At 38.2% G+C, this 24,192-nt stretch overlaps 1 protein-coding gene across 1 annotated transcript in view; it reads left to right on the top strand.

Annotated features, from left to right (window-relative positions):
- Nucleotides 1-24,192, top strand: part of LOC120737874 (zinc finger protein 385B-like) — a 73,050-nt gene that overhangs the window by 7,603 nt on the left and 41,255 nt on the right. The window contains exon 2 of the mRNA XM_040038779.1: nucleotides 23,892-24,167. Coding sequence (XP_039894713.1) covers nucleotides 23,892-24,167 — 276 coding nt within the window. The remainder of the gene's footprint in view (nucleotides 1-23,891; nucleotides 24,168-24,192) is intronic.

Below are 24,192 nucleotides of genomic sequence, written 5' to 3'. Positions count from 1 at the left end.
ATAGGAATGCACGAGGACAGCCTCTGCTCTATACAGCCTGACAAAATATAGGCTGTGAATAATCGTGTTAATGAGAAAATGCCCCGGCCTTACAACTCTTGTAGTTGTAGTAGATTCAGTCAGAAAATAAAGCTGATGAAATTTTCTACATTTTTTGCCAAGGAGGTAGCACCTCATCCATTTGAAACATTTTCGGTCTTTGCTGTTTCTCCTGAGATCAAAGGGCTTTTGCTTCTCACCTGACTTGTCATGCAGCTTCTTATACTGAAATAATTTTGCTCTTTGTTCCTCTATTAAATGCCGTGTTATATTCTCTCCAATGGCTATTGCTACTGTGCACAAAAGACCACTCAAGCAGCCAAAATTAAATGGCCGTTAATTGAAAGAGCCATTATGGCATGGCTCTGCTGCTCGGGCTGTCTGGTTTCAACCATGACTGAATCATAGAGAGTTGATAGTGAAGCTCTTGGGCTGTTATGTCTACTAAGTTATGATCATTAGGCTCATGTGACTCAATTTCATGATGATAAATTACTCTTGTTTACAGGTTTTATGGAGTGAATAGTAGAGGTAGAATGCTTTGCACTCTACTGCTCAATCTCATGTGGAGAATTTAGCTCAGGTGACAGATGAATATTTCAGAGTAACAGCTGATGAACATGTTTCATAACGTAAGTGGTCACAGTTACATAGTCAAGGCAATTTTTTGAAAATTATTTGGTTCCAGTGATCAGTTCAGAGTCATTTATGAAAAAAAAATCTGTAATTTAGCTTGAATTATCTTCTATAATTAATAAAGTAGCAACTAATAGGTAACGTGTTGTGTGCTCAGTCTTAACAAATACAACACAAACAGCATACGGGAGCAGGCACAGACTGGATACATTAAACCACCAAAATTACCTGCCTTTTCAGTGACACATATACGCATGGGCAACTTAGCCAAATGAGTAGATTTAAGAGTGTATGCCTGACAATGCAACTGTGTTGGGGGGTTTTCTCACTGACCTTTCTTACATTAATGAAAATAACATCAAGCAAACCTACTCAGTGTGGTCTCCTAGTTAGGACTGAGCAAAAATGCAATGTTTCATAAATACTTCAGCATTATTTCATTGGGTTTTAGAGGTAGGTGAACACTTTTACCTCAACTGGCTTACGCCTCTTAGACTTTTCGTAAACATAATTTTTTAGACCAAACTTGTGAGACTTTTAAAGTTCTATAAAATGAGAAAAGTGAGATCTAATGGTGCAAAGGGTTAAGCCCATAGCTGTCATCTGGAATGATGGCATTACAATCACATGTGAATCCAAAACAGTGACTTGTTCTTAGCTCCTATGTATTCTTTTTGTTTTTCTGTATGGTTTTTCTCACTTTGAGTAGATTTCCCCTACTGAGCTCATCACATTATATGAGCAACATACTAAGCCGCATACAGATAACAACTACAGGAGTTCTCGGCACACAGTTTTTATGCTGATGTTAATGCCAGAGGAGGTGCTGCAATTACTGAGTCAGCAGGGGCAAGGCAAGGCAAGTTTATTTATATAGCACAATTCAACAACAAGGTGATTCAAAGTGCTTTACAGAGACATTAAAAAACAAACACAAATAAAAAGCATGATTTAAAATTGATTAAAAAACAGTAGATAAAATCAGAACAGTAGATAAAATCAGTAGTTAAAATGTAAGTTTTGAAATTTAAGCTTAACACTGTGGATTTGGTGCTTTATTCAAATGCAGCTGAGAATAGGTGAGTCTTCAACCTGGATTTAAATAAACTGAGTGTTTCAGCTGATCTGAGGCTTTCTGGGAGTTTGTTCCAGATATATGGAACATAAAAGCTGAATGCAGCTTCTCCGTGTCTGGTTCTGACTCTGGGAACTGATTAAAAAACCGGATCTAGATGAACTGAGGGATCTGGAAGGTTCATACTGGGTCAGGAGGTCACTGATGTATTTTGGTCCTAAACCATTCAGAGCTTTATAGACCAGCATCAGAACTTTAAAGTCTATCCTCTGACGGACAGGCAGCCAGTGTAAAGACCTCAGAGCTGGACTGATGTGGTCCACTTTTTTGGTCTTAGTGAGGACTCGAGCAGCAGAGTTCTGAATTCACGCACGATGCCCCTCAGAAACTTGGCAGTCTGTAACTTTACGTGGTCTTGCACTTAGCTGTGTTGCTTTGTGTCCTAAACACTTCAGTTCTGTAATAATACCATTTACGATTGATCAGAAATATATTTTTTCCCATGTTGCAACAGTCACACCCTACACTACCACACTCGTATTCAGTGAGCTCTGTAGATCCACTCATTTTTTTTCACTAATGTTTGTAATGACAGACTGCATGGCTAAGTAGCGGGGATCAAAACACCTGAATTCAAATATTAAGAGGTGTGGCCCAATACTTTTTGTCAGCAGGTGAAATCTGCAGATGATATCAGAACATTCAGGGCTAAGCACTGGGGCAGAACTGCCACATTTGTAAATGTAGCTTATTCTAGTAATCATAATCCTCTGGTAAGCACAATTATTGACTTATTCATCAATGAAAGCCATGAATGACATTGTGTTTGCTATATTGTATCAACCTATTAAGAGAATGTGATTAAAACTAGATTTAGCTAGCTGGTTTATTTGTCAGAATGAACAAGTCTAGACGAGTTTCCTAACCAGACAGCATTAATGGGATAACAGGATCATTCAGCGAATCAAACCCATTTTACCTAGGGAGTGCTTCTAATTAAAAGTCAATCCAATTTGGTCTGTCAGGCTTCCAGCATGAGTCAACACAGATAGTAACTTGGAGGATGGATGATTAGAGCAGAAAGGGAACAGTGATCTTATCTGCAGTCATCTGTCAACATTGGACAGTGGGCTCTAGAAATTAAACACCGCTCAATTCCTGCAGTCTGCGTTTAGATTTACATCATCCATTCTAGCCGATGACTCAAGGTATTTAACCTAAAGTTTGGCTGGATAGTTATTTATGCAGGTAGCTATTTTGTTCATTTATTTTGATGGTGGTTATGGATTCGCCAGTCAAATCTGATAAAAGCCACTTGAAAAGTTTGGTCATTTTTACCCTAAAAGAAAGTTTTAAAAAGCAACCAAACACCATCTTTGCTTTGCTGAAATTAGTCTTATAGAATCTCTGATATTACAAATTATTTATATTATAAACTCTAATTTGCTACTTCTGTGCCAACTGCTGCACATTTGATTAGCACTTGGATTTTTTTTTATCCATCTTATTTTATGTTCATTTTTTGTAAGTTATAACATACAGGCTATTTAATAATAGTTTGAATTTACAATATGAGATGATTGTAGAGATAATTCTTTGTCAACCATAAGGGCTAATGTGTGCATTTTAAATATCTCCTGTATATTTTGAATCAGCAGTTGTTACACAGGGGTCTCACGATCGACTCCACTCAGTGTATATTTATCAACTTATGGGCCAGACATGGGCTAGACAAATGAAACGGAAAACCACCCTGAAAACATCTTAGTCATCCTCATTAGTCATCCATACATCCCTCCTCCCACCCTCTGCTATCACTCCACATGGAAAGCATATGTCACTCCTACGAATGGAAGTATTTTATTTGCTTGGCAGGCGATCAGTTAGCATAAACATTTTTTTTTAATGTTTGCTCAAGTTCTAAAAGCACTGAGTGTGTAACTTGGAGCCAAAGATAAAAAGATAGAAATAAGGTGCATGTGTCTATGATTTTTAATGTTCTTAGTCGCAGCTTTGGCCTGCATTACCATTGTTGTGAGAAATGCCTGGAACACAAAGTGAAAACTGTTCAGGGGTCTTTTCCAAATGTAAACTTGTGAAAAGTTAATTTAATTTTGCTCTTCCCCAAGTCGCTTTTTGTTACTTTTAATCCTACACCTCTATCCTAGTTTATTTTCAGAATTTAAAATGTGAAAGTAATAATCCAGCCAGCTTCAACCTACAGATCAAAACACACATTTGGCATGCCAAACCGATTCCTGGAGGAGTTGAGCTAAGTTGGAAATCTAAGTTAAAGGTGAAACGGTTACTTAAAGACTAGATACACTTGTAGGACAGAGTGTTGTAAAGCCTGAAGGCAGATTGAATCTTTGAAGACAGTGTATCAGACACCGAAACCTTTAAATGATTGAAGACAGTTCCTCCTCCTCCATGAAGACTGCACGGGTTATAGAAAAGTGCTTTTAATTTTAGACTCCAAAAACATTTGCTGGAGTCAGAAAAAACAAAAAGGCTACCAGCTGAAACTGGCCACAGACATTTTATTCTCTAAGCCTCCCGAATATCTCCCTTAAATCAGGCAGAACTGCAGGAGCTTGCCATTGGCTGCTGCAAGACTCAGCAACTGGGATCTGTGTATCCAGAGCTTAATAACGAAAGTAAATGATACGTTGAGGAAAAGTGTCGCCCGTCAGTCCTGTTATAAAACATCCACAGCATCTTTAGTCAAGTACAGTACTTATGATACTGATCTCACACATTTCATATAAAATAAGAGCTCATAAAATCTTTTGGATTCACTTGCAGTAAGTAAGCAGTAAGTTTTTGTGTTTTTTATATCGGAGATGCATTCATCTTGGCTGCACTGCTAAGCAAGTTAGCCAAGTGTTATGCAGAAAAAAACACAGTGATGTCGGCATTCCATTAATATCTTCCAACAATTCTTTATAAATTCCCACTTTGTTGGCATCGCGCAGTAGGCGCCCATGGTTAAACATATCTAAAACTGTTAACGAGAATTTAGGTCAAGTCTTGTTTTGAGTGTGAAGGGAAGGAAGAGGCGGATTTACAGTTGACTGCAGGCCAATCCCTTCCAACAGCCCACATCTAACACAGTTGTCCAAACTAATCTATCTCTTTATAATCAGCAGTTCCTCTCCACATTTTACTGGATGCCTCTCAATCTGCCAAAAATAAGCAGTTAAATATATGGTGACATGTTAGTTAGTAAATGTCAACTCGTCAAAATTATTTTAATTTAGCATCAGATTTTAACCTGAAGCATTTTAAAGATTCTTTTTGAGTTCATGCAGTCTTATAAAAGATGCTTATTATTTATTATATCTGGATTTAGTGGTTTGTGTGTAGGAACTGTACCAAGTAGCATCATATTTGGGAAAAAATACATAACAAAAACAAAATAGTTTAACTCTTTAAAGTCGGAACCATGAAACAATTGCAAGAAAAATATTGAAACTTATTGTTTCAAAATGCTGTGTTTATTGAACCTGCAATTAATGTCAATTTGCACTATATTTACTACATCTGGTGTGTTCTTTAAAAATGTATTATGCAAATCATTTTGCTTTTTCAGGTGCAGAAGTCTCAAAAACTGACAAAAAGGGATACAAATATCATCAAATATGACGCATTTGGCTTTAAAGGGTTAAAGGAATATTCTGTATTGTTTCTATTGAGAATAAGAAGAACAATAACATAATCTCACCTGTAATCTTATTGCCCTATACATTAAATGTAATTATGATTAGGTCTGCGTTTAACTTTTTCAGTCAAAACTGAGATATAGAATTTTAATTCTCACACTTTATAAGATAAAAAGGACTTCATGTTTCTTCTGTTCCCTGTCCAAAGTAAAGAGTGTGTTATCAAGTCTTACATCCAGCTCTCTTCATGAAAGCTGTTCCTCTCAGAAACTAAACAACCATAAACAGTATTTTAAAAACACCTCATGAATTGTTTAATTTACTTGGTACATTTTCATCATGATTTGAATGCGGCAACATATTTTTGCATCAAATGTTTTGACTCATTGGATTGTTACCAAGTTCTAATTTTGTACTTAAAAAAAAAAAATCCCTGTTTGCAGTGCGACTGCATTTTCTGTACTCTGCCTTCGTGGTCAGGTCACATTTGCTTTGGTGCCTACAGTAGCCTTGGGGCTCTCCCAGATGGCCCATGACAGATGCCCACAATTGCTGTTGCCCTTGGTTGAAGAGCGGTCCCTCCCCCAGATTAAAAAAAAAAAAAAAAAAAAAAAGTTATTCCTAAATTCCCAAACATCACAGTTTTCCCATTTGGCTTACCCTGCTTTTACTCATGATTTACTTCCCATTATATTCTGTCATTTACTGTCTGCTGCCCTTATTTTTATTTAAATAGCTCTGTTTGTTTGACCTCCCATTTAGGGTTTCACATCTCCTCTCCTCTCCTCTCCTCTCACTGCACCATTCTTTGTCCTTAACTTAATCCCATGTCCTCTGCTGCTTTTTCATAGAATACCTGAATGCATACGAAACATGTCAATGAGATTTTTATATCCATTATTCTTGCTCATGATTATGTATATACCAAAAACATTTTTAACCTTTCATGCAGATGTGGCAATAAATGACCTGATAAATCTCTGCAACAAAGTAATACTAATGCTTTATACATTGGGTTGCATTATATGGTTAAGCTGTAACATTTTGCTTTACATATATATTTCTAGTAAGTTTTTCGTCAGATCCATATACTCAAATGTAGCTCCAAAAGCCGTTAATGGATAAAACAAAATAATACACAAAACAGTGAATACATTTGGGGTCTGAAAGCACCAAAAAGGCAACAATAAAGTAGGAAAATGACTCACAATAGTTTAACACTTTGCCGCTATCAGGAATTTAACTGGTAAAATCATAAAATAAATGTACATCTGCTGGATTACTATTGTTGGGAACAGCATCGCATTTGTTCTCTTATCCATATTTGGCCAGGAACACATCGTCACTCTATCAATTATGTTTCCTGGAAGTATTACTGGTGTTGACATTAACTCTGTCTAAAATCTAAGATGAACAGACTAAAAGGAGAGAGGAATAAAGGAAAAACTCAGTGGTACCCACAGCCGATTCCTCTCCACTGTCTTTTTTTCAATGAACACCTTGATCTGTTTTCCCTTTACAAGCTCAACTTAGCTTAGGCCTCGGTCACACAGGCCTAGACCCAAGTTGGGGACAGCATGGCAACCTGTGGTCACTAGGAATGTGCAAACCCAACCAGTTTTGATGCCTGGAGATGTGCAGTTAGTTGCAAAGATGGTACTACACCAAAACCCTCATTGTCATTGCTTTGTTTGTTAGCAGATTGGCACACTCGCCTGGAGTTTGCATGAAAGATCCTGACTTATCTGCAAACACTTGCCAACTACTGGCTGAGTGTTGACACTTGAAAAGCTGGACAGAAACGTAAAATATTTGCCTTGAAAGTAGAATTTATGCCTTAATGCTGAAACCAACATGCTGAAAAAGGCACAGTTGTTACTTTACTGGTCATTTGGCCAGTGGTTGCCAAGTGGTTGGCAACTGGCCTCATGGCTCGTGCGACTGTGGCCTAAGATAGCTACTGTCATATCTTTATGACACACCCTTTATAACCTGTAGATCTGTTCAAAGGGCAGATCTGCAGATATCTTGTAGGTGATGGAAGAAAGATGTAGAGTCTACATTCAAGTTAATAGTAAATGTATTGAAAGATACAATAAACTTGTGTACTACCTTGAGGACAAAACACTGTAACTGTGAAATATAGTAGGGCACATGGAAAAGAATACATTTTTCTGTGCTAATTGGGTTCTCTGGCCCGTCACAGTTTCTCCGTATTACAGGAAACACATACACTGACTGCCTGGCCATGTACTGGTAAGCACTTCAGTTTGAGACACTCCACCTGTGCGACAGAGATTACATTTTGTCATTCCTGGCTGTGGCCTACCTCAGCAGTATTTGCACAGAGCACAAATGATCTTTGTGTGAATGTGTCAAGGCTGAAGGAAGATTAAGTGCAAGGACGGGGATTTGTTGTAATAGGCATGGGCACTGGGTCCCTCCGATTATGGAAATCTTTAAGAGTTTGTGCCAAGATGTGGATTATATTTACATTGCTTCTGTTTCCCTCCAACAAAGTAAACGTATTTAAGAAAATTGGCAAAATGCTGAAAATTTAAACAATGCAGTATTCAAAAATTATTAACGTTTAAAACAGTTACATTTTTATGATGGATATGTTATAAATCAAATAACCAAAAAGTCAGTAATAACAAACTTCCAAATCTTGTTCTACCATACTGAGAACAGGATCTTTGCTTTCCAGTGAGCTACTTTTCTAAAGTTCACAGGTCACAGAAGGACACCTGCTCGCTCGCACGATTCTTTAGTAAAGTGTTGACATAGTGTCTATGTCACTGCATAGACAGTTGCCCACACCTCATCAATCAAATCCGTCGTGTATGGAAGTTAAAACAGGCAGAAGTGTGATATGATTAGGCTGAGCATGTTGAGTGTCCAGCAGTAGTGTGTTTTTATTTTTCTGGTGGGTAAATAATGCACGATTTAGGTGATTGAGAAGCTAAATTGGCTACAGATGAGGATGTGTGTCGTCCTTCTGACTGAACAAGTAACCAGTAAATGTAGAGATTGATTACATTACCTATTGCATAACTTCTCACATACCCACAACCACAATTTCACTTTGTAATCCAATACTAAAACCATACCAGATTATCTTAATTTAATGGTTTACGGCACAGAAAAAGCTAAGGAAAAAAAAAGACATTTCCAAGCTACTACAGCTATTTCTTTTCTTCTTTTTTTCACAGTTATGCTCTGGAACCTGTATGGTTTGTCTTCAACAGCTCCGTGCAAAAGATCCAAGGGTTTTTTATATCAGCAGCATTTTTACAGAGAATGTGGATACCATTGCTATATCTGCGACTATTGCAGATATTCAATCCACACAGATTTTTTTTAAAGAGAGCTGCAAGATCAAGGATTTGCCACAGCTTGTGAGTTACTTTGAATTAGGAGAGGAGACTGAAAGCCTGACGACTCTACTTTTGTAGGCCTAGTCATTTATGTTCTTTGTAAATCTGAATGCTTTCTAAGAACGAGCAGTGGGCAGCTCCTGTTGTGACGATATAGAAAATGACCTCACAGCTCAGTTGATGTGTGACCCAATAACTATTTCCCTGAAGATTTTGTGGTGTTGATTGTTAGTTTCAAATCTTGTATTTTTGTTTTGTTTTGTTATGTTTTTTTTAAGAAAAGTGCTTAAAATAGGGTATGCTTTGGGGCGACCAATACCATATGGTGTGCAGTGTTACTCAGTCAGATACATATGTAACTCATCCTGTCCAGTTTCAAAATGCCAGAATGGAGATGATAAAAATATTAATCTCGAAGCTTTGAAGCTTTTTTTTTTTATACAAAGTCTCTATCTGTCCTTTATGCCCCAGTTTATCAGTGACTCATTATTTTCACTAACCGTAAACATTTTAGTAAATTTTATGAGTCAGAGTCCACTCAAGGAGAACATTTCAACAGTGGAAAAATAAGTACTGACCCCAGATCTAAACATTTTTTAGTGTTCTCTAGATGCTACTGCACTATACTGGATGATGCGACCGATTCGTAGATTTCAAGAAACAATAGAGTCACACACAAAGGGTTGATTCTGTTCATCTGGACGTAGCGTTTTCAGTGGCAGAAATGTTTTGTCACTCATCTAAATAACCCAAAATGTGATGTCCACATAGGTGGACGCCAGGTCCTAGGAGGTTAATATGCAAATTGTCATGACCATTGATCAACAACCACTGATCAAACCCCATTGATCAAAGACCAATGATCAATGATCAGTGATCACAGAATCACGCCACCAACTCAATACACATTACCAAATATTTATTACGTTATTTTTGTAAGTCTGTATCAGTGGTGTAAAGGGGTGCATTGATGAGTTGGCAAGGGTATGTCAGAAACAAATTATGATAACTAAAAAACAAAAACAAATGGGGATGCTGTGACAAAGAGATGAAGCAAAGGTACGATTTAAATGGCTCTGGAGAACACTGGCCGGTCTTTTGCATTTCCTACAATTTCCTGTATAGACAGGTAACCACAACACAAAGTACACACACACACAGCAAACCCTGCAACAAGGCCTGGGATAAAATTTTGTTGATAAAAATAAATGAAGCACAATTTTCAACATTTTCTGCCCAGCATTACTTCTGTTTGTATAAAATCATGTTTTGTTTTGTTTGTTTTTTTTAAAGGAAAAAGCTCATGTGTTTTAAATTCTCCATGAAGGAATATCTCCTGATCTGTTGGCTTTGTTATTAAACCCGTAACAGTGTGCTATGCTGAGATGAAATTTAATATACTACAGTATGTGGATGATAATGCTTTAAAGTTTATGCATTTTTGTTGTTGACCATCTTATGAATTTAAGATGTGTTAAATCTTAAATTCATAAGATTTAGATAGTTAGTTGGGTTAGTTGAATTGGCCATGTTTTCAAATGCGGTGCAATACTTGGATAAAGAGATGGCATGCCGGGCTGTCTAGTCACTTGGAGCCTCTGAATACATCAGTGAAGGTGACAGCTGATTGGCTCATATCTCTTGGTGGCAGTGTTTCACTGTGAGAAACACTAGACAGACAACTCTGATTACATTTAACACATAACGTGTGTGTGTGTGTGTGTGTGTGTGTGTGTGTGTGTGTGTGTATAATTCTTATCTTGTGGGGACATAAATACATTTATATTTACACTGTGGGGACCCACCTTCCTTGAAGGAAGTCATCATCAATCATTAAGTTTTTGTGCAGACTTGCAACAAAGGTTAGAATAAGGTAAAAGATGCATTTTGGATTGGTTTTTGGTGACCCTTCTGTAAGTCAGTGTAATGTCCTCTAAAATTATGGCTGAGTGCAAGTTTGTGTGTGTCTGTGTGCATGTGTGTGTGCGTGTGTGTGTGTGTGTGTGTGTGTGAGTGAGTGAGTATATCCTCAGATACCAGTGGTCTAATTAAAGAGCTGGCATGTCAGAAACCTGCTCTGCCTCTTTGTTTAACACTGAACCTAATCTCGCACCACAGACAGTAGCATGTGGGCGCATGTGTATATGTGTGTGTGGTCCTTGCTGTGAGGTGTGAACAAGATCGATGCCAAACACGTACATTTGTTGGGAATCTGGCAAAGCCACCTTAGAGAAGCATGTGTTTTTATTTGTTTCTATTTAATTCTCTCTGACTTTATAGTTTGACTACGTCTAATGATGCTGTTATATTCATTAATACTTCATACTTCATAAATACTTACCCATCCATCAGTTTTCTTCCCCTTATCCAATTCAGGGTCATGGAGTGGCTAGCACCTATACCAGCTGTCACAGGGCAACAGACAGTGTAAACGCTGGTCCAGGCTTTATTCCATTACTATTATTTCACACTCTATTGATACCCAGAAAAGTACTTAATGCTATTTTGATATCGCAGCGGAAAATGGTGCTGATAGACTGCTCTCAGTTTCAATCTGGGACTGTGAGGGGGAAAAAATGTCATACTGTTAAACATTGTCTAACATAACAGATGAGCAAGACTGATGGCAGTGTATGCTGCTTAGCTTCTGCACTGACATTATGATTTCATTATTACCTGCTGCCCACTACCTTAATAATAGCATATGGCTAATGTGATTATCAGATAATTGCTAATAGATAAATAACTAATAATAATGTTTGTGCAAGTCAGATTACAACGCTTATGATAACCTTTTTAATACTAAAATGTTGAAACGGGAACTTTACTGACTGCTCATAATTGCTCTTAAGAGTGGAGTGTCAGTCCTTTAGACGCTTGGGCAAGTTTGTTATTCTACTGTTCAGCTGCTAGTGTGGGTGCGCGGCTGTGTTTAGCTGCTAGTGAGGGGAGGGGCTGTGTTCAGCTAAAGCTGGGCATACACTGTGCAATTTTCTTATTCAGCTCCTGCTCAAACTGTACGATTGAATCTCAGGGGTGAGAAGTTCATAGGTCACGATCCAGGGTCTCACACTATACAGGCCTCACAAAATTATTATACTGATAATTTTGTGAGGCCACATCGAGCTTGCCAAAGTTCTACAAGTTGTGCCTCTATCGCTTGTGTCCAGATCACACGCTGCACTTCCATGCTACTCCATCTTTCTACTTCCATTTCTGTTTGCGTGTGCGCTTTGTGAGAGGCTGCGTTGACACCCTCCTGACAGCCGACAGGATTTCAAACAGGTTTGATTTTCTTGCGACCATACGATTGATGATCGGGAGCTGGTCGTGAAGTGTTAATCGCTTCTCGTTACCCCATGTATACTACACGATGCACGACATAGATTAAGGCGAAACTTGGGTCAATCCCCAAAACGGTCGCACAACTGAAAAATCTCCTCGAAATGGGCCAAAAATCGCACAGTGTATGCTTAACAGCTTAACAGAGAGGGGAGGGGCAGTGTACCTGTCTATGTGCAGCAGTACTGTGTGAAGCTGTTGGAGGCAAAGATAGCACTGTTGGTATCAATTCAATTTTAAATAAGTATCCAATATTTTTTTTTATTTTTTATTTTTTTTGTGCAACCTTTATGTTGGACAGGCCGCAGTTCTGTTGCATTAGCATTCACATCTATGGCCAATTTAGAATCACCCATTAACCTAAAATTCATGTCTTTGGACTGTGGGAGAACCATAGCTGAGAACCCACATGCACAGGGAACACATGTGAAGACACAGAAACATAGAAAGGTCCCAGCCAGGATTAGAAACCAAAAAACTTTGAAACATTTGTATATTTTGTTAATAATCAGACTTCACATGCGGTACACTAAAATATTTTGTGTTGCATCAAAATTTTGGGGGAACAACATTGTCAATTACACTTAACCTGAGTCTTAGTAAGTATCTTCCTGTAAAAATAATAAGTTAAATGTTTGATGATGATTTTTGAAGTCAACAGATTTTATTCAGATGATATATACTGTTTAAATCTGTTCTTATAATTTACTGCGTGTCATCTCCTGCCAAGAGTAGGGAAACGGTATGATGAAGTAACCATTTTTCTGTAAGTTAAACTGAAACCAAAATTTGGAAAAATGTAAATTTCGAATTCATATTACAACCAAAATACTACATTTATATTTTTATCCACAGAAAAAAAGTTTATTGCTTCATTTTGGTTGAAGTGCGATAAGAGATCTGTTCCAGTTTTATTACATCATAGTTGTCCCCAGTAGAACATTATATTTTACAGTTTTAATGTTGCGTACAGCAATATGCACGTGCTCATCATCAGTGTCCCAAGTTCCCAGTACCAGCTGAGTCTAAAGGGAAATGTGGAGACTAAAAATATGCATCCTACTAACAGCTCCCACTCACTTACCTAACAGAGTGAATCACTGCATTATATGAGTGGAACATTTGCAAATGACCTTGTCACAGAGATCTGACACATACCACTCATGCTCTGGGATTATGTACGCCAACACAGTTGTGTATGTATGGCATACATACATACATATGGTAAATGGTGTGTACACTGTGCTGGTGTTTCTTTGTGTGCGATGCCCACTGTGTTTTTTCAGTGGTGTGTTTGTGTAACTTCACTGCATTTAAACTTTGAGTCTACCAGGTGAGTCATGTATATCTTTAGACTCCTTTCTTAATAAAGACCTCACTGTCAAGGTTTGTTATATTTTATGATAAATGTATCATTTTATTAACCTTTTTAACTTTTATTCTAATCGCAAACCTTAACTAATTTGTTAGTTGACTTGTAATTGGTTCAGCTTTGACATAAACTGATATACTGACTACAAGTAGTTATAATTTATTAGATCCCTTACTTTACCATCATACTGAGGTCAGTTAGTTCATCCTTCGTCTTCATCTACTTACCATAAACAAAATTTAAAATACCTTCTTTTTTTTTTTAAACTTACTCTCCCTACCTTGGTCTCACATCAGTTGGTTAAGATTAGATTGGGGAATTGGTTTAATATATAAAAATAAATACAAATATTGACTTAGAGGGAGGGGTAATCGAGCTAAAACTACTCGCTTCAGGCAGGTGAACTAAGGGACAATGTAAGTAAAATAAGCAGTTTGAACCATCAGTCATTGAAAGGTACTCTATTAGAATCCTACAATAAATACACAGAGCTGAAAATCAGCATGATAACTTCCCTTTAGTCTGTCTAGACAGTAAGAAAATCCTGGTCCTCAGCATCATGTCCTTTAATGCACCTTTAATGCCCATAGTACAAAGCAATTACCACACAAGGACCACAATACAGTTAACAGTTTCATTCCTCTATTAAACAGTTAGTATTATATAAATGCAATTCTGAAAAGACTGCACTGGTTCCTGAGTTTAGATTTTGAGGTTCAGCTTACAAAAAACAGTTGACAGCTTCCTTCCACAGACTTCAACAGCACTGAATTTAAATACTGATCCCACTATTTTGACTCAGTATCTCAGTTTTCTCTTTACCTTTTGGGACACAAACTGGAACCAGAAGATGGACTTTCAGTGTCAGAGTTGTAAGATGTAAGGGGAAACTGGCTGAAAGTGGTGACCAATCATAAAATGTCCCCATTGTACCAAAGCTGAGGTAATGTTGTTTTGTAATCTGATGTATCCAGATTCAGCACAGTGATCAATAGATTGCATGCCATCAACGGCTCCCCTCTGACTCCAGCTGGATTCTGAGTGTGGGTTACATTTGGTTTCTCACTCCTCGTTCAGAAAGTCCTCTCTAAATCTTTCATCCTCAGTCTCAAAGCTACAGTTTGCTGGAAGGTATGCAAAGATATGGTAGCTCAGTCATCCGTAAGTGTAGCTCACTAGAGCTATCATAGCAAAGTAAAATCACTACATATTTCTTTGAGCAAATAAAAACCAGACCTCTGATAATAGATGTGTCTGTGGTTTGCAAGAATAAATAATTGACAGCCTCACAATGTTGCATTATCCATGCTATTTAAGCATATGTTGCATGAACATTTCTACCAATTTATTTTAATACATTCAACAGGAAAATCCTGCTGCTTTCCAACGCTTTAGTGTTTGTGGTTGCATTTGTTTTTAATTCTTATTTATTTTATTATGACCTCTTGATTCAGTCCAGCTGATACCAATTCCAAACTGGATTCAGATTCATGAAAATCCCATTCCTACCTCCAGCTCTTGGAAAAATTTACTGTGTTGCTCATGCTTTTTCATGTGCTTTTCTGCAGAATGTGGGTTTTTACCAATTTTTTTTTTTGGCCTTTTCAGCACAAATTACAGCATAATTGACCTGCACTTTGTGTGGAAACGGTTCAAAGTCATATTCACACAGGATGAGCATGGTTGCCTAGCGACACAACTGTAATTGTAGTCCCTCTGTTATTCATTTGCTTAATATTTATTCTGAGTGTCAGGACTGAAAAAATATGTCTGATGGTAGAAGTAAGTTATGTGAAAGCTGTGTACTGTAGGCTCTGGAGGCTTCACAGGGTACAGTACACACCCCTGAAAATGATTCTCTCATCAGATATATCGTATGTAGTGATTATTAGAAACATCATATTCCGCCACAGTCCAATTTTTCCATTGCAGGCCAAGTGCTTCGTCTGCTGACGTCTGCTTTTGATGTAATGGAACAGTGACAGGTGCTGCAGTGAGAGAAGGCATCTTGGCATCAGTGTCTGGTTTAATGCCATTTTTAAAGAGCATATGCATGCACCAAAACATCCCATTCACAGCTGCCTTGCGTAAATTAGCTAAAGGCCTTTGTCCTCTCAACACATCTCGGTTAGGTTGCTTATTCCAAGAAGTTTCCTTGATCGCAGACTAAAAAGAGTGCCCAGAAGTTCAGGAGGATTAGCTGCCTGGAGGGGTGTTGCATTTGTTCTGTCTTAATGTTTAAAGGCCAGTCTAAATAGGGGACTTAGTTCCCTGGAAGATATTCCTATGCCACCTTGTAGTTCTATGTGATTATTATAGATTTAGCTGTATATTGACAGATATGTGAAGGATACAGTCGAGGAATAAAAGCATATCACCACATAGCCTTTATAATGTAATAGATATACAGCATAATTGCAGGGAATTAAGTGCAGCTTTATAGAGAGAATAGCCACGCTATACAGTGACCCACTGGGAAAACGCGCTGTTATAACCCACATGCTGATGATGAACTCTTTTTAAAAAAAATTAAACATTAGTCAAAATGAAAAATTGTTCTCTGCAAGCTAACTGAAAAGCCCTCATTTGTCAGAGCTCAGTAATAAACATGTTCACCCCTGGTGTGAAACAACGGCACATCAAGGCAGACAGCACATCATACAGACAGAGAGAGCAGCTTGAGGGAAACAGGCTTAACAGGTTGCCAGTTTTATAGCAGTCTGTCAGCTCGGGATCCACCTGGCCGGAGTTTGTGCAAATGCTGCTGTTAGCTTTTAGGCTCTGTGTAACACCCCACAAAGCCCCTTTAACCTTTCAGAAGCACTGATACTAAACTGCCTGTAATTTCAAAGCAAACACTTGGCCTTCTTTTAGAGATGGAAATAATGTTTTAAACTTCTCAGGCTCTCAGACTCAGTTACCTTAAAGCCTTAATATCCCACATAGATCCCATCTTTATCAAGAAAACAGCAGGTCGTTTCCCATAAAAAATAAGTTAAATATACTAAAATTGTGTCTTACGTATACTTTTAGCACTCTTTTGGATTTGTCACAAATAAGAGCTTCAAGCAGGGACTTGTAAAGAGCCATTTACATGTCAGGTTGAAATGAATGATCCCTCGTTTATGTAGGCACCCATGTGGAGAACATTACATTGCAGCTACAAGTGAGTCCCTTGATGGAGTAGTTTATGAACCTGACAGGTCATTTCCATGCAGCTGTCTCAGGCCATAAAACAAAGACACTAAGCATGAGTGTTAGACAAAGGGATGCAGGGGAACTATTTTTTATATGTGGTCTATTGATTGAGTGGTGACAGAAGTCATTAGGTGGAATTCTTTAACAACAGTCAGGCATGACAGCAATGTAGTATTTAATATTTGAGATTATGTTTTTAATCCTTTATTTAAATAAGTTAGCCAAGCAAAGTTGTTCCTGATGGCCACATCAAGTCAGGGTCAAACGAATAAAACATTCATCCATTAATATTCTTAACTGCTTATTCAGGATGCAGTTGTTGTGGTCAGAGGTCTATATACACCCATGTGTCACCCATTGTCCTGTTGAAACACCCAGCTGTGTCCAAGTTTTAACCATTTAGCTTTTAGGTAAATGTGAAGAATGTAGTGGTAGTCCTCCTCCATTATTCCATCAGATTTGTGCAGTGTACCAGTGTCATTGGCAGCAAAACAGCCTCAGAGCATGATGGTACCACCACCATGATTGACAACTGGCACACTCTTCTCAGGTTTGAAAGCCTCAGCATTACTCATTCAAACATACCTCATCCCATTGTGGCAACAGCATCTCAATGTTTGTCTCGTCTGACCATAAAACCTTTATCCAAAAGGTATTTGGCTTGTCCATGTGGGCAGCTGCAAATTTCGGTTGAGCTTGAAGGTGTTGATTTTGGAGCAGAGGCTTTTTTTATTGGTCAGCATCCTTTTGGACCATGGCAAAGTATAACTCATTTTACTGTGAACAGTAATGCTGGTGTTCCAGCAGTTTCCAGTTTATGACCATCTTGAGCTTTGGTGGTTCCTGGATTGTTTCTGAACATCCTAACCACGTTCCCCTCATCTGAGGGTGACAGTTTGTGTCCTCTTTCATAGCTTAGCAAAATGGTACCACATCCAAATAACTTGTACTTTCATAACATTATTTGAACAGATGTTTAGAAATAGCCCATTAAGCTTCTGGAATGACTTTGCCAAAGCCCTCACCTCAGCCCTTTTGAAATCTCTGGACTATTGGTCCTTGCCAGAAAACCAGCCGATTTAAATGAACTTGTGACAAGAAGAGTGGTCAAATATTCAGCTATAATTGTGCCAGAAAGTTGATGGTGTCTACCAAGAAGGGGACATGTAACCAAATATTAGTTTGGATGTATATATGTGAGCCTGTATATGTTTGTGGATCTGAAAAAAATGAAGACACAGATGGTGAAGCAGGTGATGAATGATAAATGGAAAAACAACTCTCAGTATTGAGAAAGCTAAAATTAGCTAAAAATCAGGAGAATACAGGCTAAGAGAAAATACAATAGCCTGGGTTACCAACAGTTACTTCATTTATTTCCCTCTTTCAGAGTATTGGTTCACAAAAAATGAAGGCCCCTTTTTTTTTAACCTCAGGGACATTTGAGGTCCTAATAACTTCAAACTGCAGCTTGCAGCTATTTAGCATCAACTTAAGAGTATAAAATGGCTTTTATGATCAGCCACGACATTAAAACCACTGACAGGTGAGATGGATAACGTTGAACATCTCATTATAATGCAGTGTTCCCGCCAAAGAGGATGGCGCTCCCTTCTATGCGTCAAAAAGTACTTGGGAGTAGTTCAGGGAACAAAGTGCACAAACCACTGACCTGACCTCCAAACTTCCCAGACTCCAACCTGACCAAGCAGCCATGAGATCTGACCCCACATTTCACAGAGACCACTGGAAACCCTCTGGACCTGCTGCCAATATCCTGGTGCCAGACACCACAGGACACCCCCAGAGGTCCTCTATCCACGCCCTGGCAGGTCCGATAGCCGTTTTATTATTTCGTTTTTAATGGTGTGGCTGATCGGTGTGTATTCTTGGCTTCTATTAAATCCTCATCCTGGAACAACAACCAAGCAAGCTGATGAGTGCTGGTATGTAAAGAGCTGTTGGGGGAGATAGTTTACACTGCTAAAAGGATAACAGATACTATGATCATAGATAAAAGGACTAGGTTTCGGGTGCTTAAACTCCTCTCAGGGTACAGTGATACTCTAAGATGATGCTATTGGCTCCCTGGGACTTATCAGTAGCTTCTAGAGTACTACCGGAAAGTCAGCTCCAAGTGTCCAAGTGCTTAAAAATATTTTAAGAAGCCTAATAAATATGGCTATTTATTGCTATGCCAGAATGGGAAAGAAATTTCTTTATGATTTCTATTTATAATGTTACGTTGACTTTTATCATCACACCTCCCACTCATTTAAATCTGTTCTTAAATCACAGGGTCTCAGCCATAGTGTGGATTTTTAAGTAAATGTCAACATAACTTAGATTATATGTATTATGTCTATTAGAAACTATGTAGTGGAGTTTCGCTAAATCATATCATAGCACATCATAAATGTCTTTTATTCTTTTTAGAGTAAATATTATGGAAAGTGATGTGATGCAATGTTGTTTAGTGCTCTGACATTAATTAATGTTGTAATGTCATAGAAATGTATGCAACAATCGTATCCCTGTTGGAGGGAAGCTATTCTGTTTTCTATGCTAAGACCAACTATTACAGTCTTTATTAATTCACTAATCAGATAAGAATTTGTAAAAGTAGTCTGCTGAGTTTGTAAACTTTCTATAAAATAGGTTTTAAATCAGTTGTCCCAATTGTTTGTTCTTTCATGAATCATAAAGGACTTAGAGTGAGTGAAAGGTGATTCAATTATAGAATGAATCATTTATACATGATGTTCTAATAATAGCTACCACATGTATCTAATCAGGCCCACAGGTGTAACAACTCTATGACAGAACCTGAGGCAGATATTTCGGGTTTACCATCTAAGATTCTCTCTTTGTCTCTCTGTAACACAGAGACAAGTGGAACAGATAATATCATATAACAATAATCAATACCAATATAATCATCCCAGCTTTTGACCAGAACTACAGACAATAACTGCAGTCAGAGGTTGGGGGAAGAGACATATTTATTTGACCTTATGCTATAAACACTCATTTTCATCTTTAGCTAGCATAACTACCACAAGCCCAAAACAGATTAATCCTTGTTAAAGGAGCCCACTAAGCACAGGTGCTCACAGATTGACTGGATGAAACTGTATATAAAAAAAAAACAAAAAAAACCCCAACCACACTGTTGAATGAACAATTTACAGAATTCTTCATCTACAGTAACACTCATTTCCAACTGACCAGCTTCTAGATGTGTCACATACACATATATATGGTAGTAGTCATATTTACAGTATAGAAGCTGTAACAGTGTTTCAGTACTTTACAAAAACATGCACATACTATTACTACTACAGAACGTCATCTTTCGTGCACTCGGCAAAGTCACTGTCCTTTCTCTCCTTGCTATGTTTGCTAAAAACTAATTTAAGATGCTCATTCACCGATACTCTCTGATAAACTGTTGCACTGTTGACCGTCAGAAAGTACAAGTAATGTATGGAAACATGCCTTTTTCAATCACAACTTTCCAAGAGGTGCCTTTTCTTGCACCAATTTTTGCACTTAACACTCAGTTCATAAGGAAAATAAAGCTGGACTTCTAGGATTTAATGTAACACATCAGATGTACATTCCGTATGAGGGGTCATCTGATGCTCTGGGATTTTGTCCCAACTGTCCCATTCCAAGTTACATCTTTGATGGGGCTTAACCACATTGCCAGAAATTAGTATTTTATGGTAAATAGCAGCTCAAAGTTTTTATGTTGGGTTGCCACTTTCAGCTGCAGGTGCCACAGCTTGTGCTGTGGAGCACTGGTCACTTCAGCCATTTGGTCCCCAGCAGAAGACTGGGCTGTTTGTAGCTGCCATCTCTGGTGCCAGACAGGCAGAGCAGCCCAAACTCAAGTGCCAGCAGGAACCAGCAGCTGCTGGCCGGCAGGCAACCTGTTCAAAGTTGTTTGTTTTAATGGGGCTGTTGGTGCTAAGTCCAGCTGACCACATCAAGTTGAGTAAGAGGAACTGCTAATGTAGTTCCAGGGTCCTGGAGGGTAAAAACACAGACTAGTGGCATCAGTGTACACTATTAGACATTAGCAAACATGAGCATCTGAGCCATGCTTGACTTGGAATAAATATGTGTCAGTACTTTAAACCAGCAGTTTGAATAGCATTCCCATTCAGCTTTTTGGTAAATGACCCTCTAGGGGACTGTAATTTATGAATCTTTTGTATGACCTTTTGTATATATTAGGAAGGAGTATGAAAAATGTTAGAGTTCACTTTAAATGTTGTTTGTTTTTAGACAACTCTTTTATCATTACTGACACTAAGTGTACCATTGTAAATGTGCTGTGGTTAGCTCAGCAGCCTAAAGAAGTAGCAAAGTGACTTCTGGCGCTTGCGTTTTGCTTTTAATTCCTGTATTTGACAAAACAAAACCATTAAAGTGACTTAGCTGGTGCAGCCCTCCCCCGGACTGACCGCGTCAATTGTCGTCATGTCAGTACTGACTTTCAAGGTGAAACAAACATCTGAGCGCTTATCCAGCAGCACTCAGAACAGTAGAGACATATTGTACCTCAGACAGGCAGAGAACAGCAACTATGTACCTGAGGTTAGGTGAAAGCAAACAAGTACTACATCATGACATTTTTAAAGTGATGCATTTAGTGTTATAAACAAATAGAAATTTAAAAAAGCTGAATAATTAAATAAAATCTATATGTGTATCTATATATGTAATATGAGTTTCCATTTTATAAATCACTTTTTGGGGGGAAGAGTCATTCTAGTGTCTCACTTTGCACAGTTCAATTTTAGTCCCCACCTAAATTTCTGGATCTAAAATTAAAGGACTGAAAGTGGGAAATTTAAATATTTGGCTGTGCCAATTATGCAGGGTGGGTTTTTTTTAGTTTTTAGTTTTTTTTCCCCAGAACAAGCTTTTTTTCTTTGTTTATCTTTATGTCCATTATTTGCATCTCTGTATTTTATGGCTTTTTAGCCCATCAAGCAGCAGCAGGAGGTCTGACTGGCCTGCTGCTTTTTGGCAGGAGTCTGGTCCTGTCAGCACACTGGTGAATTATTATTCAAACTGCTCTAAAATGCTATGAAGGGGTTGTTCTCAGTCCCTCTGTTTTAATTTATGCACATACCTTTTTCAATTTGAAATGTCCTTCTGTCTTTTGCAGGCGAGTAAAGTAAAACCAGAGTAAAACACCATTACTGGACAATTCAGCAAAGCCAGGACTTATTTTGAAATACATAGTTTAACACTTAAAATATGAAACCAGCAAGAATAAGAATAATCATTATCATGTTTTCTTTTGCATGAATTTTTTTTGTTCTTTATTATTAAAAATATTACCTCTGTATTGTTTATGCTATGATCTTTTTTTTTTTTTTTTTTGAAGTAATCCAAGTGCTGTGGTTAGTTGAGCTCAAAGAAGTAGTAAACTGACTTCTGGTGCTTTTACTTTCCTTTTAATTCCTGTATTGGTAAATAAAATGCCCTTACAGTGAGTTAGCTGGTGCATCCTCTGATGACTCTTATTTTAATTACTCCTATTGTCGTCATATCAGTGCTGACTTTCAAGGTGAAAACGAGCACTTATCCAGCAGCACTTAGAGCAGAATAGTTCATCATTTTTATTAAAAAATAATCTTTGTTTAGTTTATATTCATATGTTATGCTCTCTTTTTTTGGAATAACTTAAGTCCTTCACCAGATTTGCAGAGTTGGGAGGTATACACTTAACCTAATGCAAAGTGCTGCTGCTGTATAAACAAAAGCAAAACAATTGTTTGGCTACGTTATAGTCACTGTAAGTAGATACTGTATCATATAAGCAGACATTAAGAAGAAAGGAAGCATTTCTCTGATTAATTTCTCCATTACATCACCAGCAGACAAGAGCAGATAGATTTATTGTATAGTTTTTTTTATATATATATGTATGTCCTTCATCAACCCTATGACGAATAGGGCTGTTTCCGATTACCACGTCAGTTAGGATGAAAATTTCCCTCAGAAGTCTAAATCAAGCTTCAGACTGACTTCAGAGGGTCAGAGTGTTTGGAACAGTTTTGCATAACAAACTGTGTAAAATATACATATAAATGCATATTTTGTTGTGGGAGGGAGAAATAAAACACTTTAACAGCCTGGCCAGAAATCACACAGCATTCCTGTTCTACATGTTCCCTTTTTTTAAAATCAGTCTGTACGTGCCGTTTAGCGATTGTAATGGCACTGAGTGTAACGCTTTCTATGTTTTAATCGTGTTTTGAGACACTTTATTCTAGTCACCGTCTTCACCAGTTACTCATGTGCCAGCCCGTTGTCACACTTTTATTCAAATAATTGCGGTGATGGGCTGCAGCTTTGAAGTCCGTGTTGCTGGTTGGAAACTGATGACTTCCACTCAACGCATTTCCATTCCACTTTCATGTTGTCAAGTTGAATTTTTAGTGGGGCAGCTACCATTTTTATTGCAAATGGTAGCTGCCTTGGGGGGTGGGGTAGATTCAGGCAAGGCAGCGGATAAAATGCCTGACATCACGAGGGCTTAATTGATGCCATTAACATATGAACAGAGGCAAAACAAAGAATTCACTCAGGCTTTGGGTGACATTTCCACATTCATAGCATGGCTTGTGTTTAGCTGCAGCTTGATTTATGCTGTCAGTCTGTCATAATCGCTAAGCCATTACAGGTATTAGGGCTGCGTGCTCTCACAAAGCAGCATGTCGCTTTGTGTTTCCCCTGGGAATCTGCTTTTATTATCTGATAAATAGAGCGGTGTTGGAACAAGATACTTATCTACGGAGTGTTTTGAGTCCTTTAATGCGATGTCAAAGATTTTTAACACATGCATCTGTTCATATTGACAAATTGTACAAAGGATGTAGATAAGTCCAAGTGAAAAGTGTCCTTTGTAAGCTGGAAAAATCTCTTTGTGCATTTAAGAATCAACCAGTACAATAGCAGTGCACATAAAATTGCATAAAACTGAAAAAGATCACTAGTCATCTCCTCTGATGAAGTCACGCTGCTCTGTTGCCCCCCTGTGGAGGCTTGTACAACATACACATAAAAAGAAAAATATTTAAGCATTTCACATTCAGACAATTGGTTCTAATTTATATAAGTCATTACCTCTTTTGATTAATTACCTCAAATCTTTATTCTATCGCCAGATATGAAGCGTCCAAAAACCAGTGACTGGATGGAGAGCAGCCCTCCTCCGAAGAGCCAGGAGGGACAGGAGGAGGAAGAAGACGAAGAAGACGAAGAAGAGAGGAGGATGGGGGCTGGGCTCAAGGCCAAACGGGAGCGGCGACAGGGCAGCGGCAGTGCCACTGTGTGTCAGGTGTGCAACATACAGCTGAACTCCAGTGCCCAGGCACAGATCCACTACAGAGGGAAGACTCATCAGAGAAGACTCCGCCGACTGGCAAAAGCTGTCAGTGCAGGTAGGAAAGATTCAAGACTCAAAGA

The sequence above is a fragment of the Simochromis diagramma genome, unplaced genomic scaffold (genome assembly GCF_900408965.1).
Source record: "Simochromis diagramma unplaced genomic scaffold, fSimDia1.1 OVJJ01000402.1, whole genome shotgun sequence".
In the NCBI taxonomy this organism is placed as follows: domain Eukaryota; kingdom Metazoa; phylum Chordata; class Actinopteri; order Cichliformes; family Cichlidae; genus Simochromis; species Simochromis diagramma.
This window is presented reverse-complemented; position numbering and strand designations above follow the sequence as displayed.